This window comes from Vespula pensylvanica, chromosome 16, assembly GCF_014466175.1.
Source record: "Vespula pensylvanica isolate Volc-1 chromosome 16, ASM1446617v1, whole genome shotgun sequence".
NCBI classification, from domain to species: domain Eukaryota; kingdom Metazoa; phylum Arthropoda; class Insecta; order Hymenoptera; family Vespidae; genus Vespula; species Vespula pensylvanica.
In genome coordinates this window covers 3,713,494-3,732,565 of record NC_057700.1, presented here as the reverse complement: position 1 = coordinate 3,732,565, position 19,072 = coordinate 3,713,494, and the positions used below count along the sequence as shown (strand labels likewise).

General features: G+C 26.7%; 1 protein-coding gene across 5 annotated transcripts in view; it reads left to right on the top strand.

Annotated features, from left to right (window-relative positions):
* The window catches only part of LOC122634781 (ras-specific guanine nucleotide-releasing factor 2-like), a 63,793-nt gene that overhangs the window by 25,587 nt on the left and 19,134 nt on the right, over positions 1-19,072 (top strand). For all 5 annotated transcript variants that reach the window (XM_043824069.1, XM_043824074.1, XM_043824073.1 and 2 more), the window contains 2 exons: positions 7,429-7,535; positions 18,801-18,948. In XM_043824069.1, the coding sequence (XP_043680004.1) occupies positions 7,429-7,535; positions 18,801-18,948 (255 nt within the window). The remainder of the gene's footprint in view (positions 1-7,428; positions 7,536-18,800; positions 18,949-19,072) is intronic.

Genomic DNA, 19,072 nt, shown 5'->3' with positions numbered 1-19,072 from the left:
ATTATTTGCATTTATTTTTTCAATAAAATCTTGAAGTATCCAATTCGTCATTTATTTGCCGTATTATGAATATTTCGATAATATGAATTATTAAAAAATATTTAAACGTCGGATCTCTATGGGATATTGTTACGAAGTAATATTATTATGTTCGTTATACAAGGGAGAAGAAAATACTACGCATCGAAAATATCTTCGTCGATATAAAAAGAAAATATAATGTTTTATTAGAAAATACGTAGTTCGGATAATAAGACGTCTTTATAACAGAATATCTAGATAATAGAACATTCGATATGGTTCGAATAATATCATGAGGTTCTATTTAATTATTTACAATATTTCTGATATCAAAAGATTTTCCACATTTCAACAAAGAAAATTCACATATACAACAATATCTTTTACATTATCGATTAATTCGTCAATATTATAGAATACTAAAACAAATGTCAACGAATTAAATAGATCGTTATTAATTTTTATAACGAATTATCAAACGCTTAAAATTTAATTCAAATTCAATAAATTATTCTCGCTTGTAACACTTTATGGAAATTTGTCAAAACCATTTTAATTTGCAATTTTGTATATTTATATAAATTTCATTTGAATAAGAAAATATTGAAATAAATATATAACGTTGTTTAAATTTATAAAGCTTACTATATTTAACCAAGTAAAGTTGTTAAATTCCATTAAATTTAATAATTTATTAGATAAATATTTTGAAAGACAAATATTTATTAGATAATTATATTGAACTTATTATTAAAAATAAATTAGATTTTTTAAGCAAATTATCCTAATAAAAATATAATTATTAATCAAATTTATTATAAATTCTTGATAAATTCTTTAAAAATATCAAATATAATTCAGAGATATTTTTAAATTATTAAATTTGGTTTAGAATAATTTATTTACAAAGTTTGATAAATCATTTTTTAAAACAATAAATCAAATTTAATTATTCTTCTTGTATATACGGATTGCTAAGTATATTTTGGATTGAATTTTTCATAATCGTACGTATCTACTTATTATTATCTATAATCTTTAAGAAGATAAGCTTTCTTCGTTGATTGAATTTTCAAGATCGGATATCCTGCTAAAAGTAGATATTGTTGGTACGGATTTACTTTTCTGCTGATTTTTCATTGTAACAGTGAAGAAATTGAAGATTATATATATATATATATATATATATATTTGATTAATGAAATATTGTTAATAAATATATATATATATATATATCCAATTGTAAAAATAAAAAAAATTTCTTTTTTTTATAAAACCTTCATAATATTTTTTCTTGAAGAGGTTTTATAAGCGTAATTTGAAACATGACCAGCTAGCAGAAATGTTTAATCTCATTGTTCTTTTTATTACAGTTTATTACAATTTAATCCCGTATATACGTTCATTAAAATTCATCAATTATATTGTTTACTCATTGTCTATCTCGTATTTGCCATTATTAATACTTACACATTGTTTTATGTTATATTATAAAATAATTGTTATAATATCGATAATTAAACAACGTTGATTGATCGATCCTTCACCCCTTTTCTCTTCTCCTTCTTTTATTATTATTCTTCTTTCCTTTCATCTCTTTTTCTTTTATTTATTTATTCATTAATTCCTTCCTTCCTTCCTTCCTTCATACATTCATTCAATAATTCATTCATTTATTTATTTATTTATTTATTAATTTTTTTCTTCGCGATTACTTATAAATATGTATAACGTTATTACCCGAAGATCTCCATTTTGCTAGGTTCAAATTGAAAAGAAAAGAAAAGAAAAGGGAAGAAAAGAAAAGAGAGAAAAAACTTCTCAATTCTGCTTCACTAAAGGAAGGACCGATTAAAAGTTTTAGATAGACCGAATGAACTTTATTTCGTTCTCGAATTTGTGCATTATCGAGCCATTGTCGTAATTCATTCGACGAAAACGAACGGATGGATCTTCGTTATCACGAATATCGAAGTTAGGAGAGTCCATTTGTTAAAGAAAGAAAGAAAGAGAGAAAGAAAGAAAGAAAAAAAGGAAGAGAAATAGAAAGAAAGAAGGGAAGAAAGAAAGGAAAAAAGAAGAAGACGAAGATATAAGTTTCATTCGTTCAAACGAACGAGAAATATAAAATCGAATGACATCGATGAAAATTTCTGATTGATATTCGATAGAATATTCTTGGTTCCTTCGTGGGTTGATCTTATTGATCACGTTCTCGAAGTTAAGTCTCTTTGTTTCCTTATCTCATCTTTCGTCGGTCACGTATTTAAGATTAATGTCATTTCAAGAGCCAAAAGCGTACGATATATCGTCGTAATCGTATTCTCTTAGGTAAAGTGACGGCAAACAGAACATGTAATATATATATATATATATACATACCCACACAAATATACATACATACATACATATACATATATATACTTACAAATATATATATTATATATATGTGTATATATATATATATATATATATATATATATATATATATATATATACAGTTACAAACATACACACATACACATAGAAAGAGAGAGAGAGAGAGAGAGAGAGAGAGAGACTAAACTGAAGACTAATCGTCAAGAGTAAGTCAGTCAAGAAGGCAACCATGAAGAGAACAGAGAAAGAGCATTACTCCTTCAAAGACTACTTGAATTATGGTTTAATGAATATCATCGTTTCTTGTTAATATTAAATGTCATTTCGTAAACGAATATTAAATTTGCTAATATGATACTTATAAAGGATGCATTCATTAACAGAACGTATTTATCTTTTTTGATATTTTCTTATTAATTAACAATTGTGTTTAATACAATTGTAAAGTAAATCATTTTGCGGTGTTCATTTAAACGACGAATGTCTTATATGGATTTCTATTATAATTTTCGTTTCTTTTTCTTTTATTTTCGTTTGTAGAAATTTATTTCGATTTAGAAAATGTAAATCAAATATCATTGAAAAATTGATAATATTAATGCAGGCATCGATACTGTTAACATTCGTAAAAATTTATTATACTTGTAATGTAAATTCAAGTTCGAAAAATGTATATATATATATATATATATATATATATATACATTATATATATTATATTTTTTTTCCTTCATTTTTTTTTCTTTCATCCAGTATATTTTCTAAAGACGAAAGATTTATGGATCGTCGAAATACATACTCGATGGATAATCGAACGCAATTTCAAACTCACGTCGAGACTTTTCTTTTCAAAGAATTTGAAAATCCGATAGATTTTTTTAATAAGTTTAACTTTCGCGTTATACGTATTACGATTGACGAATTAGTTATTAGATTAGAGTCGTATACGTGTTTGATTTAATAAATGATATTACACATTGTTGAATTATTATGTCGAGAATCAATCAAATTTACTCAATTAACTTTATTTTCCTAATTTTGATGACAAATCGAGTGAAAATCGACTGAATATACTCGACTCTCATACTCGTGATTATTTCACTACGGTGACTACGTAAAAGCACGTGTGTGTACTTGGCAGCAAAGTGATGAATTGCTGGTTTAACGTTAGCTTATATACCGTAACCGTAATATCAACTTTATACGATACCTTTTCGAGAAACTTGTGTAATTGCACATGCAAGCTTTAATCATTAAATATCTTCCTGAATACAGCGATAATCAATAATAATATGTTATGATAACGATATTTTCTTATTTTTTTTTCATTTCGTTCGATTTTTCATCATTTTTAATTAATTATTTTCAAATTTTATTAATCCATAATATGTTCCTACAGAATTACGATATAATCATAAAATTTTATATAATTATATAAACTATCATTTATATAATTTCTATCTACACATCACATTTTATAATATGAATTATATATTATAATATTATTAATTTTCTCGTAGATTGTACATTCATTATACATATATATAATAATGTTTATATGTAATAATAAACATATTATAATGCATATATATTCATAATGTATGTACATTGTTCAAGAAAATTGAAAAGAGAAAAGAAAGTCATGTATAAATATAATTAAATATTTTAATATATTTATATATTACATGATATACAAACGTATTAAATATATTTTATTATTAATATAATGAAACATATATTTAATCATTTAATACGATCTAATCGAGAATGAGATCTATTTAAAAAGAAAAGATAAATAATTAAATAAAAATAAAAGATAGAAATAAGGATTATGACAATATCCACTTTAATATTTATTATCAATTAAATCTATATTTTTATTTAATTCAAACTTCACCGTATAATATATATATATATATATATATATATATATATATATATTTCTTACGATAATTGAATATGAGGCAAATGATATTTAATAATTTCAAAATTATGTGTTATCGTAGATTAGATATAAATCTTGCGAGGATTGAAATACTTTTAAATACGTTTAAATCTATTTAAAGAGTTTCTACGTTTTAATTGGAATCATAAATAATCGACAAAATATCAAGTCGAAATCGTTCGGAAGGTAAAACGATGATAGTTAATCGAATTGTCAGTTAAAAATGACGAAGAGCCGACAACGAGGTAGTTCATTATATAATCAATTTTTGTTAATTTCCGTTGATTAAAACGAACGCTCGATATTTCGATGAATGGTTTAATCAACTTTCAATAAACTTAATATCCGTGTTACCATATTCTGTATATTTTTTTCCTGTAGTTCTTTTTCCTTTTCTATGTTTTCCTTTTATTTTTTTTTTCTTTTTTCTTTTTTGAATCCACCTTTCCGATTTGTGGGCGATTAAATAATTGAAATACAAACATTTTATTCTATTCGCTTTTGTGAAAATAATCAACGTAATCGCCTAAAGGTTGTTTGGTTTTCTAAGAGATTGATATAGGTCAGTATGTCAATGGTTATGTCGATAACTTGCTCAGTATATATATATATGTGTGTGTGTTAAAGAAATATCTCTGAACACTATGTGTTTAAAGTCTCTAAAAACTGAATCGACGTGTATAACGTGTGGAGTATCATCTACTCGACGATTTTTTTGTTCCTTTTTGTTTTTGCCATTTCTTTTCTTTTTACGTCCATCATCGATACATTTTCCAAGGAATTATAAAATATTTAGGTCAGTGTGTCATCTCCTTCAAAGGGTTATTTTACAGGATTATAGAAAACGATCGATATTTAATACAGATAAATTCAAATTAAATGATAAGGTTTAAAGCAAATACGACGGCTTTTTGATTAATTTAAATAATTAAAAGAATTTTATTGTCATATACATATATATGAATAAAAATTGAATCTATTTAATCTTTCAATTTTTAAATTAATCATCGATTTTTGAAAACTAAAGAAAAGAAAAGAAAAGAAAAGAAAAGAAAAAAAAAGAAAAGAAAATATATAGTTATCCATATTAATAATATAATATACGATATAATATAATATAAAATAACCATTTGATAATAAAAATGTTTTAATTTTTTATTTTAAGATTTAAATGAAATGTCTTTGTCTTTAATTCTTACTTTAAAGTTTATTATCAAAATTAATTATACTCGAATATATTTTTATTTTTATCACGAAAGAATAATTTATAATATTACATTATTATTCGATGTAGATTTACGTAGTAGTACATCTTTCTTAAAGAAGAATTAAAACAATAAAGAGACACACGGCAAATTTTTCTTTAATAATCGTTTCAATATTTTTAGAATACCCTAATTCCTATATTCGCGAATCTTTTTCAAACATATTTAGACTACGACGAAACATTGTTATCACATTGTTACACTTATTCCCTTTATCATTTACCTTGTTTGCCGTAGATTAATTGAAACAGTGCACTTAATCAAAAGAAAATAACCCTTATTTATGTTGCAAAATAATCGATTTTGTCCTTGAAATATCACACTGACACTAATTACACTCAACGAAGAAGATAATCTTAGTTCCTTATCTAAAAAATTATATATTTGACTATGCAATCAAACAAGAAAAAAAAAAAAGAAAAAGAAAAAGTATACTTTACCTCAAATAAAAACAAAACTTTAAAAATCATTAAAAATCAATAATTTTATCGAACTGTTTACTTCATTCTTCGTTCTGTCATTCGTTCGTAAAATTTTTTCTATACATTCTACTTAAAAAAATTGTCTATATTTAAACTTTTATAAACTCTATTCAAAGGATAATCCAAAATTCATTTCTCTACAGATATGATTTTAATTTTTAGATGTTTCTTCTCGTCGGCGAAATATTAACGTTGAATATATGCATTTCTCTTCGTTAACAATTTCTTTCTCTCTTTCTTCGGAAAGAAAACGGTCCGTATAAAACGTGTCTAATAATGGCTATCTGTCGATGTAACGTATAAAACGGTTATCACGGTTTTCCTTGCAATCTTTTTTTAGAACCTTTATCCTAGATCATACCTTCTTTTCCGTGTAAGGGTTGCGTCTTACGGTTCGGTGATCCGGTAAAGGAAAGGTTGCATCTGTTGGTTCTAGTTCAACGTTATACGATTCTTAAATTCTCTATTTTTTTCTTCTTCTTTTTTCTTCTCTTTCCTTTTCTATCCCTTCTCGTTTCCCTGTTCTTATCAAATATTCACAAGGTTATCAAATATTTTTTTTACTCATCTTTTACGTCCTTGTTCTTTCATTCAGCACGAACGATTTTATTATCAAATTTTCGAAACATTCGTAACTTCTTTTGTTGTGTTTCTTTTTCTCTCTCTCTCTCTCTCTCTCTCTCTCTCTTTTTGTTTCGTTCAGTTTCCGCAAATGAGGCGATAGTACTACGTAAAATATGTAAATTGGAAGGGTAGGACGGACCGTTATCGTGTTGTAGCATTAATATCTCGATCGTTCGTACTAGAACATTGTTGGGTTCGTATTTGCATCGTTGTATTCCGATACTATACGCCATTCGACGATAACGTATGGAGCATGGTTAGTTCATAATAATGATACGCGTTATAACGTTTTCGAATAAATGGAAAATATTCGCATAGAGCGGTTAACCGCAAGGTATGCTTAGTTAATTATACTTCATTAATTATGACGTCGTATACGTGTAATGAGTTAATTACATTCTGATGAAAAAAAGAGAAAGAAAAAGAGAGAAAGAGAGAAAGAGAGAGAGAGAGAGAGAGAGAGAGAGAGAGAGAGAGATATTCCCAGAAAATCATAGTAATGACTTGTCCGACTTCAACTTTTACGATGAAAATGAATAAAAAAGAAAGAGAAACAAAAAAAAAACGAAAGAAAGAAAAAAGAGAACGCGGAATAACTTTTTCTCATTATAAGATAATAGAATTAATGAATAATTAATTAAAGCTAACATTGTCGCATGTTTAATACTTTCTAATTGGTCGAATTCTAATTGAAATCTTTTCTTATTTACAGCACTGCTTTGCGATATCATACAGAAGGGAGAATCAGCGACAATACGAGTTGAAAGCTGCCACAGAAACGGACTGCAAAATGTGGATCGATGCGATACGAGAAGCCAGGTAACGGAATCACTGGGGATATCGTATATGACGCCAGAATTCTAAATGAGAATCATTAAAAGGGAATGGGAATAAATTATGGAAATTTCGTACCGGGTCGATTCCTGAATCATTATACTTTCAACTATGAGATTATATGTTATATGTAATACTTGTCCAAGATTCGCGATTGACTATAGTACCAACTTAAATTATCGTACAGTGGTTAACTACGTTTTTTGTTTGTGTTTCGAACAATAGGAATCATTAGAAAGAAGTGGGAGTAAATTGTGGATATTTCTCGTGCAAGCTTGATTCTCGAATCACTATATTTTCAACTATGAGATTATATGTTATATGTAATACTTTTCCAAAATTCACGATTGACTATAGTACCAACTTAAATTATCGTACAGTGGTTAACTACGTTTTTTCGTTTGTGTTTCGAACAGTAGGAATCATTAGAAAGAAGTGGGAGTAAATTGTGGATATTTCTCGTGCAAGCTTGATTCTCGAATCACTATATTTTCAACTATGAGATTATATGTTGTAGTACTTGACCAAGATTCGCGATTGACTATAGTACGAATTTAAATTATCGTACAGTGGCTAACTACGTTTTTTCGTTTGTGTTTCGAACAGTAGGAATCATTAGAAAGAAGTGGGAGTAAATTGTGGATATTTCTTAAATCACTATATGACTGACTATAATATTATATGTTATAGTACTCGCACAAGGATGATCTCTAATACAATCTCGAAGTATATACACAGTTAACTAAATCCTCTTCGATATAAATCTAACAAAAATGAAATCTTCAAAATCATCGATTATTTAAAAGCATTAAAACGTTGCATATGTCAACATTAATTAAATAAATAAGCTTTGATCCAATTACTTTAGGTATCCAATTAAATATCATATTCAATTTGATTTAGATTTTCGAGTATATTAGATTTTCTTTTTCTTTTCTATTTTTGTCGAAAATTATTGAGAATAACGATTGAAGAAGTAACGAATGTGCGTTAACATTTTAGAAATTATTACAAATACGATATAGATCTATCTATAATACGTAATTGCATAGTTCATTTCCCAACAGAAGAATGATGCTTTACAATGATTTAGCGAACAAGTAGTACATTTTTTGTTCTTTCGTATGTAGTATGCGTATACAAGCAGTTTCTGGACGTTTACGAGATTTGTTTTCCTATACGTGTCTATTTACAAAGCTATCGCATCGGCAACACAATAGGCTTGAATAAAGCTCGCCATTTTCAGCGTCTGTAAACATACGAGTACATACTACTTATCCGATCAGGTACTTACACTCCTTTCAATGAGGTAACTCTTGGAAAGTTACTCTAGTATCGATTCTCTCTCTCTCTCTCTCTCTCTCTCTCTCTCTCTCTCTCTCTCTCTCTCTCTCTCTCTCTTTCGTGAAAATCCCATAATTTGAATAAATATTCATTGGAGATTTGTTGGTAATCTCATATGTCCAGGCTTCGGAATAGCTTATAAACTTGGAATGAATGATTGAGAATTACAAGATTTATTACAAGTAGAACGTTAGCATATTGTAAATAAATCACACGATATCTGCTCGTTTGTATTTGTGTGTGTGTGTGTGTGTAATACGTTTGACGTTAATTATTAGTTCGACATTTTAATTATTATTTAACGACAGATAAAAATTCCCTATTTCTAATAGTTTCGAACTAGTTTATACGAACTATCCATCTAAAATTAACAAATTCGATGAAAAATATCGAATACATATAATCGGATATTTCTTCGCGATACGTATTTGAAGGTAATTAAAGTATTAAATCAACAAGTAAATGTTTGATCGTTATTATATATTAGAAAAAGTGAAACGTAATAGCTCGATGAAAGCTTTCTTTGTCTTTCTTTTTTTAAGAAAAATCTTTTGCTGATCGATAAGTTGTAATAAAAAATATTCAATCCAAAAAGATTATTCTCTAATTCAATGATACGTGTTATATGTATCTAGAAATATAGACGTATGAACTTAAAGTTTATTAAATTCGCGATAAAAGTATCCCTCTAACGTAATAAAACATTTCAAAGAAGAAGTAATTTTATCATTGTGCTTTTCTCAAAGGAACCAAAAGTAAAAAGTTATAATAATTTGTTCGTTAATATAATATTTAGAAAAGAGTTTGACGATATCGTGCTCTATCACGTGTCGACGGTTTAAGCCAAGAAAAGAAAAAGAGAAACGGGCTTTAACGTTAATATAGCGGAAGGTAAACCAAAGAAGAAGAAGAAGAAAAAGAATAAATAGAAAAAGCAGAAGAAGAGGAAGAAAAAGAAAGGGAGAAAAAGGGACGCTAGGTAACAAAGAGTTGGCCGGAAGGAAACCATATATATATATATATATATATATATATATCAGAAGAAACGACAGGTCAACCAGTTTTTTTTATTTATAATTTGCTTCATTTGCTAAATGAAAGAAATATAGAAAGTAGAGATGAAAGAGACGTCCAATGTGTTGGATAAGGGGAAGTGAGAATAAAAGAGACAGACATATAGATACAAAGAGAAAGAGATAAAGAGAGAAAATAGAGGAACATCGCCATCGAGACTTCAACTGACTAATGAAAATGATATTCTCTGTATTTTACTTTTTCGCTTTACGTACCGACGTTGTTTGAACCAAACGAAGCAGCTTTTTCAATTCGCTAGCGAGGAAACTATATCTCGATTGCCGTTGGCTTATTAAAACTCATATATATTTGTAGATGTATCTCTAGATACACACATACACAAAAAGGACAAAAGATATACATAGACACGCCATGCACACATATACACGACACATATATTTTTAATAGAGTATACGAGATTTTTATCGCTAATAGAAAAGATGTTTTTGTTCTCTTTCTTTCTTTCTTTTTTTAATATTTTTTAATACCATAACGGAACTCGCTGAGAAAGGTATTATAGAATGGCTCTAACTCTGATAAGTTAGAGTATAATTTAGCGTTTAGTTCGGTATTTATCAATTCTTTCTTTTTCGTTTTTATTTTTGCTTCTATTCTTTCTCTTTGTTTTACTTATTTCTTTTTTTTTTTTTTTGATTCCTTTCTTTCCTCTCTTTTTTTTTTCTTTTTTCGTTTTTATTCTTATTTTTTTTCTAGCTTGTTTATTCGCTAGAGTCCATAGAAATAATGGAAAATCGGTTTTCTCACTTTGAATCTATAAATATGAACATATGTAACAGACGTTTTCGTTCACAATATTGACCTTTCAAAAATTTGTCGCATGTTAAATTTCAACTCTCGCGAATTTTGTTTCCAACTTTTCCCTTTTCGTTTCTCCTTTTTTTTTTCTTTCTTTTCTTTCTCTTTTTGTATAACTCTTTTTTCCAAACTTGATTGCTTACACCGATTTTCTTTTTACTCTTTTTTTGTGTGTGTGTGTGCTTTTTTTTGTTCTTTTTTCTGCTTTTTACAGCGAACGAATAAAAAACTTTTTTTTCTCTTTCCTCTTTTTTTTTTCTTTTCTTTTTTCACGACGAACTAATAAAAAAAAAACTTTTTTTCACATCTACTTTGAGGAATTAGTTAAAAAAAGAAAAAAAAAAGGTTTTCGTCCTACTGGTCTTTATATCTTTAGAAAGAGATAGGGGAAGTATGTGTATGTGTGTGTGTGTGTGTGTGTGAGAGAGAGAGAGAGAGACAACTTTATTCTCATATTTGTTTTTCTTTTTTTTTTTTATTAAACAATACAAAGTACAATAAAAAATATTTCATACTCATGCTGGGATTTGATAAAATCACTTTGAAAGGTTGATATTAAAAGGAAAATAATGTCCATTATCAAAATAAATATAGAGATAAACGAATAAACAGACGGTATATGAATAATACACACGAGAGTTATAATCATACATATACGGTGAGACTTTGTCGCAATTAATAACAAACGACTGAACTGAGATTAATGATATAAATATCTAAAGAGAAAAAGAGAAAGAGAAAGAGAAAGAGAGAGAGAGAGAGAGAGAAAGAGAGAACAATATTTCTCTTTATACGAGAGAAAACTATCGAACGAAATATATGAAATTAAAACATAATCGAACGGGTGATTTTACGAGTTAAGAATCGACCTTTAAAACGATAAAAGTTTAAGGAGCTTTTCTCTCGTTTCCGTTTTCTTAAGTGGAAGAAAGAAAAAAAAAAGAAAGAAAGAAAAGAAAAGAAAAAAAAAAAGAAAAGAAAAGAAAAGAAGTAGGAAAGAAGTGTTACAGTGTGTGAGCCAAAAGTTTCTGAGTTGGTGGGCGACAAAAGTTTTTCTTTTATGTGATTTTCAAAAAACTATTATCCTTTTCCCAGACTGTTTGACACGTGAAAAATTTCCGTGAATTTCCTTCTTTCTCTTTTCATTTGAAATTTCAAATTTCAAATTTCAAATTTCAGATCTCAGATTTGAGATTTCCAAAAAAAGGAAGTTTCTAGGGTCTGTAGTCTTCGCGATACTTCTCTCTTCATCTCAAAAAAAAAAAAAAAGAATAGAGATAAAAAGAAAATCAGCTTAAACAATTTCGAAAAGGAATACGTGATAGATTTGGAAAAAGAATCAGTCATTTTTGTTTACTAATATTTGAAGTTCTAGGGACTTAGTATGTAAAGAAAGAATTATTTATCGAGATTATCAAATATTCTTGAAACGAAGACTACGTAAAGCAATTTTGAAGATGCTTCTCGCTCTTTGAGTTAACTATGTTAAATTCATGTTAAAATTCATACACGAGTCGATGGAAGAAATAAGAAACCGAGGGAAATATTTAATCCTTATTTTTGTTTTATTTTTTGTTTGTAGTATTTTTCTTTCTTTCTTTTCTTCTTCCTACCTTTAACCTTTCCTTCATCGAGCTTCACTACGTTCATTTTTTGAGAGGAGCATGTAACACGTCCTTCGATTTAATACTATGTTACTTACTCCCTTTAGAATAACTATAGTCATATCTAACAACCTAAATTGCCTTTCTTAATACGGTTAGATTAGCATCGTAATATAGTATTCATGTTACATTCTAAATTTTGCATATCGTAAAAATGTTAATTATTTCATATTAACGCAGAAGGAACTAACACGTCTAGTTACGTGTAGTATAAGCCTTAGCTTTCGTAATTTGCATTTATAATGATATTCATATAAGTTTCAAGTTCTGAATATCGTAAAAAAAAAAAAAAAAGAAAAGAAGAAAGAACGTATTACAATTTTTATTTTATAAAAAATTTATCTGATATATGGTGTTTCGAACACGACGAAGTAATATCTCTGTTTAGACTTACTATACTTCTCTTTCACCAGATTTAGCTTTAATAATTTTGCATGAATAGTGATATTAATATAACTTTACTAGTTATTCATATGATAAAATTGTTTAATGGCTTTTATTAATGAAGCTTCACGTAATACAACATGTTTCAACAAACTCCAAGTAATTTCTCCCAATGGACTAACTATACTATTCTTTAACGTGATCAAACTTCTTCTCCTTTTTTTTTTGTCCATATATAATGATATTCATACAATTTTACGAAGTTTTGCATATCGTAAAAATGTTTAATAAAATTTTATTTTCTTGTTTTTTCTTTACTTTTTCTTCTTCTCCTTTTTTTTTTTTTTTTTTTTGACGCAATATAGATCGACCAAATAACTTCTCACCCTTTTAAAAACTATGATTAATCTGAAATCTCATCAAATCCAGCTTTTCTAATTTTCCATAAGAAAATGACATTCATGTAACTTTGGTTTATGGTTTACAAATTTTGCATATTGTAAAAATGTTTAATAATATTCCTTTCTTGTCCTTTTTTTCTTTTTTGGTTTCTTCTTCTCTTTTTTTAAATACATGACCATGTAATATACATCGACCGAATAGCTTCTTACCCTTTAGATACCTTAACTATACTTCCCACTCAACTTAATTCACCTTCGATCACCATAATTTACATAGATAGTAATATTCATATCGTAAAAATAATAAATAATAATAGATAATATCTCTTTTTTTATTTATTTCTTTTCTCTCTCTCTCACTCTCTCTCTCTTATTTTTTTCTTTTTACACAAGACAATGTAATACAAATAACTTCTCTTTCAAACGAATAGAGGTAATATACTCTCCTCTCTAATTTTAACAAAACTTTGATAGTATGCATAGATAATGATATTCATGTAACTTGATAAATTCTGTATACCGTCTACATCGTATAAGAAACGAATAGGATATTATTCCTTACGGGATTTCGAGCTTGAACTTCCAATAACAAAGAGAAAGAGAAAGAGAGAGAGAGAGGAGAGAAAGAGAGGAGAGAGAGAGAGAGAGAGAGAGAGAGAGAAATTCTCTTCTCTTTTCCTTTCATATCTTCATTCTATTTTCACATGAACCTTTGTGATTTCTCTTTCTGAGCTCGATAGTTACTATTTTCTGTCTCGAAATTCGAAACGTTACAAATTCCTTCGAGAGAAAGAGATCCGAATAATCCCTGGGAAATTCTAAACTACAAATCTAATTTTACGATAATCAGTTAGATCTCATTTCAAGATACATAGAAGACAAAAAGATATATTTAGAACTACGCGAACTATTCGTGCTAATTCATTACTTTCCAAGTTTTTATAAATAAATGAAACAAGAAAAGAAGAAAGAGAAAAGATGTAAATTGACATTTTATGTTATTTATTTATTCAATTACAATTAAAAATTCAATTTACATAAAAATAATAATTATGAAATATTCGAAGTGCAATGTACGTGAAAGTTATGTTTAAGTTTCGTTGGACTTATAGAATATGTATTTACCTATTATTTAAGTACAAGGGACAGCAATGTTGAATATTTAAAGTACTTATCTTATATAATTAATTTAAATTTTAATTTTTTGCTCACACATTATATATATATAGTTATTATTATTATTGTTATTATTAATTATTATTATTTAATGTTAAATGATCATCAAAATTATCACTCTTTATAAAACTTTCTAAAGTTTTTATTATCCATTTTCATTATTTTTCGATCAACAATATTATCTTATATTAAAGTTACTTTATATAATTATAATTATAAATATAATATATTTAATTTAAATAAATTTTAACTTTATTATTAGACGAGCAAGTAGATACTTATGTAGGACAAAATACATATCCATATACATACATACATATATACATATATACATATATACATATATATATATACATATATACATATATATATATATATATATATATATATATATATATATATACACACACGTAGATGCAATACTAGTTAGGCAGGAACTTTTGTCCCTTTCTCTCATTTACTGTCTGACCTGCTTCTAAACTAACCACAGTAATACAGTTCTATGAGATCCGTAACATTGTTGTGGCAAGCCATACATGACAGTAACTGTAGTGGCGGGATTATAACTCTTTCCTTTTGATATATTTAAAACGACTTTTTTCTTTCTTTTTCTTTCTCTCTCTCTCTTTATATATATATATATATATATATATATATATATATATATATATATATATATATATAGTCAAAGCAACGTCGGTTCTTGGAAATACATTTTAAAAAATATTTTTCATTATTTAATGCATGTGTGTAGATGCGTTTGTATATTTGTAAGCGTATGTATACTCATCGTAAATTTTTAATATCTAGCTTATGAAAATGTTGTATTATCGATAAATCTTCTTAAAGTTTTATATCTCTAAAATAAATTTTTATAAGTTCAACCTGATAAACGCAAGATTTATAGGAGTTACAGAATATCAAAGGGAACTGTGTACAGACAAATATCGGTACAAATTCGAAACTTTAAATTTGATTCTCAGTAACCAGTTTTTCCGAGGTTGATTCAGTCAACATGTCTCTCTCTTTCTCTCTCTCTCTGTGTGTATATATATATATATATATATATATATATATATATATATATTTCTCTTTGGAGACTTGATATTTTACTAGAACATAAAAGGAAACGTTATGACTAAATTTAAGTTAATTCTTATTTTTATTAGATACTAGAAGAATGAATGACCCATTTTTCTTCAACGATTAGCGTATACTTTGGAAAACCAATATTTTATATACTCTTTTCTTTTCTACTTTAATTAATAAATATAAATTTAGCTGAACTAAAGAAAGTTCTACGAGTTTCTACTTAAAAAAATAAAAAGAGAGAGAGAAAGATATATATATATATATATATATATATATATATATATATATATGTAAACATAGGCAAATAAACAGGTCTACTTCATTCACTAAAAAAATATAAGTCTTTGAAAACGAGAGACGCAAAATATAAAAATTGGAACGTGGAAAACGTGAAAAAGCTTAGTTTGCATAAAAAAAAAAAAAAAATATTTAAGAGTTATCTACTCTGGGAGGAAGCCTTTGATTATAACTACACCCTTTACCTTTTACCCTTTGCTCTCTTTATTTTTTGTTCATTTATTCATAATGAACTCTTTTGTGTTTGAGTATTTTTGTGATACCAATTAATTTTTACAAAAAGTATTAAACTGATAATAAAATGGGATCAGGTATCTTTCTCCTTTTTTTTTTAAATACTAATTAACTTTTATAAATAATTGATAAATTATAAGATTGATATTAAAAAAAGAAAATACTTTATTTTATATATTATTATTATTATTATGAATATTATTAAAATATATACAATGAATGAATATATATATATATATATATATATATATATATATATATATGAATTAATTTCTTATTAAAAAGAAAATCTATATAATCGCACATAATTTCTTCTAACAAATTATAAAAAGTTATTCTGATTAAAAAAATTCTAATCAAAAAAGATTATTCTAATTAAAAAATTATTCAATTATAACGATCTATTCTAACAAAAAAATCATCGACAATAAATAATGTCCACAGTTACGTTCGTCGTAAAATTACTATCGAAGTAAAGTAAATGCCATTTCAATATTAAAAAATGAAATATTACGTTAATATATATAATATATTATTTAAGTTGGATCGTAGAATTTAAGAAACGTGTGGAGCAAGTTTTATTCGTGATATACTTATATCCGATCGAAGATAACACACGTAACGGGTTACGATGGAGATAAAATCCAACGTAAAATAATCTTTACGAGCAATCTCCTATTGGATTTGCAAAGTGAAACTCATGATTAATGCGAACGTTAATATCACCATTGTGCTATTGTCGATTTGGACATATGTACACACATACACACACACATATACATACATATGTATTTAGGTAGGTATTGGATAAGTGACATTCATAGCGATCTCATCGTGGTTCGTATTGAGCACATGACAATTGCTATAGGGTATACAAGAACGAAATTTATTCACCTGGAAAATTGATATTGCGAATACGAGTAATGGGCACTATGACGATGGTGAATCCCTTTGAACGTCGTTATCATACTTGTTAGAGTCAAAGTCCTTTTTCTTTTTTCGTATATCTTTTCTTTTCCTTTTCTCCTTCTTTTTCTCTTCTTTATTAAAAAAAAAATATTTTTTTTTAGATTAATATATTTGTAAGATTTATAAATCTTACAAAATATATTTTCGAATGAATATATATATATATATATATATATATATATATTTAAATCAAAATATTATGCAAACGAATGAACAGGTATTAAACACGATAATAAAAAGATTACGATATTCCGCATGTACATATATTTTTGATAACGTTTAAAACAAATAATTTATTCCGATATTATTCTGAATTTATTAGAATTTTGAGACGACGTTGGAAATATGCATAATGCGACAGATTTTTATTTATCGAAGAAAACGTATAAACAAAATAATGATAACAAAACGTTTGCAATATTTTTATAAAAATTTTCGAGGATCATTTAACGTTATAAATTCCGTTCTTATCTTAACTATTAGTTATAATTATTTTTAACGTAAAAATGGCGTGATTTTAATATCTATGAATAACCATAAACGCGCTTGGATATTGTGAAATTGTTTTATTAATTCCTCTGAAATTTTCTTTTAAACCAAAAATTCTCGCTCTCTCTCTCTCTCTCTCTCTCTCTCTCTCTTTCTCTCTCTTTTTTTTCTCCTTTTAGAAAGTCGGTGCAAAGAGAAAATAACAGTTAAGTGCAGAGTGTATCGCGTACAAGTAGGTAAGGCTCGAAGACCGTAACCATATTTTCACTGGAGTCGCTTTTACCTTGCTTTACCTATGCTAGATACATATATACGTCAGATAGTTTTTGTCATTTCTTTTTAGAAACTTTACCATTCCGTAGTGAATGGAGAAAAATGTTAAAAGTTTTTTAAAGAAGATGCTCCTCCTAAAGTTTCTTTTATGGAAGCTCATAAAAAAAAAAAATAAAAAATAAAAACGAAAGAAAAACCCTTTGAATTAACGCGTCTCGCGTTTCATTTTAAATACTCTTTTTATAATCGAGAAATGAACGAGAACTATTTTAAAACATTTTTATTTATTAATCGTTAATATTTCTATTAAGATAATCGCCTTTTCCTCTTCAGAATTTATCCATCCATTGTTTCCAACTTCAATAAATATCTGATGATAATGATCATTTCAACGTCATTTATTTGAAAATGAATTATTTGAAACGTAGCTAAGCTTTTGGAGGATACATTAATATTGCAATTATTAATAGAGATATAAATATTTTTAATTTCGTATTGGAATATTGGATCGGTCAATAAGTACATCTATATATTGTTAGATTATTTTTTAATAATTTATATCTATATAAATATGTATTTGATATTTTTTTCAACTTTAATTTTAATTTTCAATTATTTTGTATTTAAATAAACAATGCACCAATATGCTTTATCAAAAACATATTGGCCGATATTAATATTTATTTCGAATTACAAATTTTTATAGATGTATTAATAATAGAAAGATTTTAAATTATATATATATAAATTATACGCACATACACAAACACATATATATATATATATATATATATATTGCGAAGATTTTCTTTTTTTTAAATTATATATAAATTCTAAAGATTATATATATATATATATATATATATATATATATATATAAATTAAGCGTTTTGTATGACGATATATTATAATACAAATAAAAAATAGTACTTTACAGATAAATCTAGCGTTAAGATTAGCTACTTTTATAATTATCTACCCTCTTTTTAATCTATTTCGTCTCTTAATAGTCATTTATATTCTTCAACTGATTCCAGCTTCAACAAATTGCTGTTGCAAAAGGAGGAGCTCGAGCAAAAGCATCTGCACCTGTTGCAGATCGTAGAAAGTGAGAAAACGGCTAAGTGGCAGTACACACAACAATGCGAGGAGCTTGCATCGGAAATAAAAAAGCTCCGAGCGGAGGTAAGCGATAATAAAATAAAATCTGCTATATTTTCTCCCCCTTGACAACGAACTCGTCCATTTATGCGATCAAAGAAACTCTTCCGTCGGTTGGTAGGAAGTAAAGAGGAAATTATTATTTACA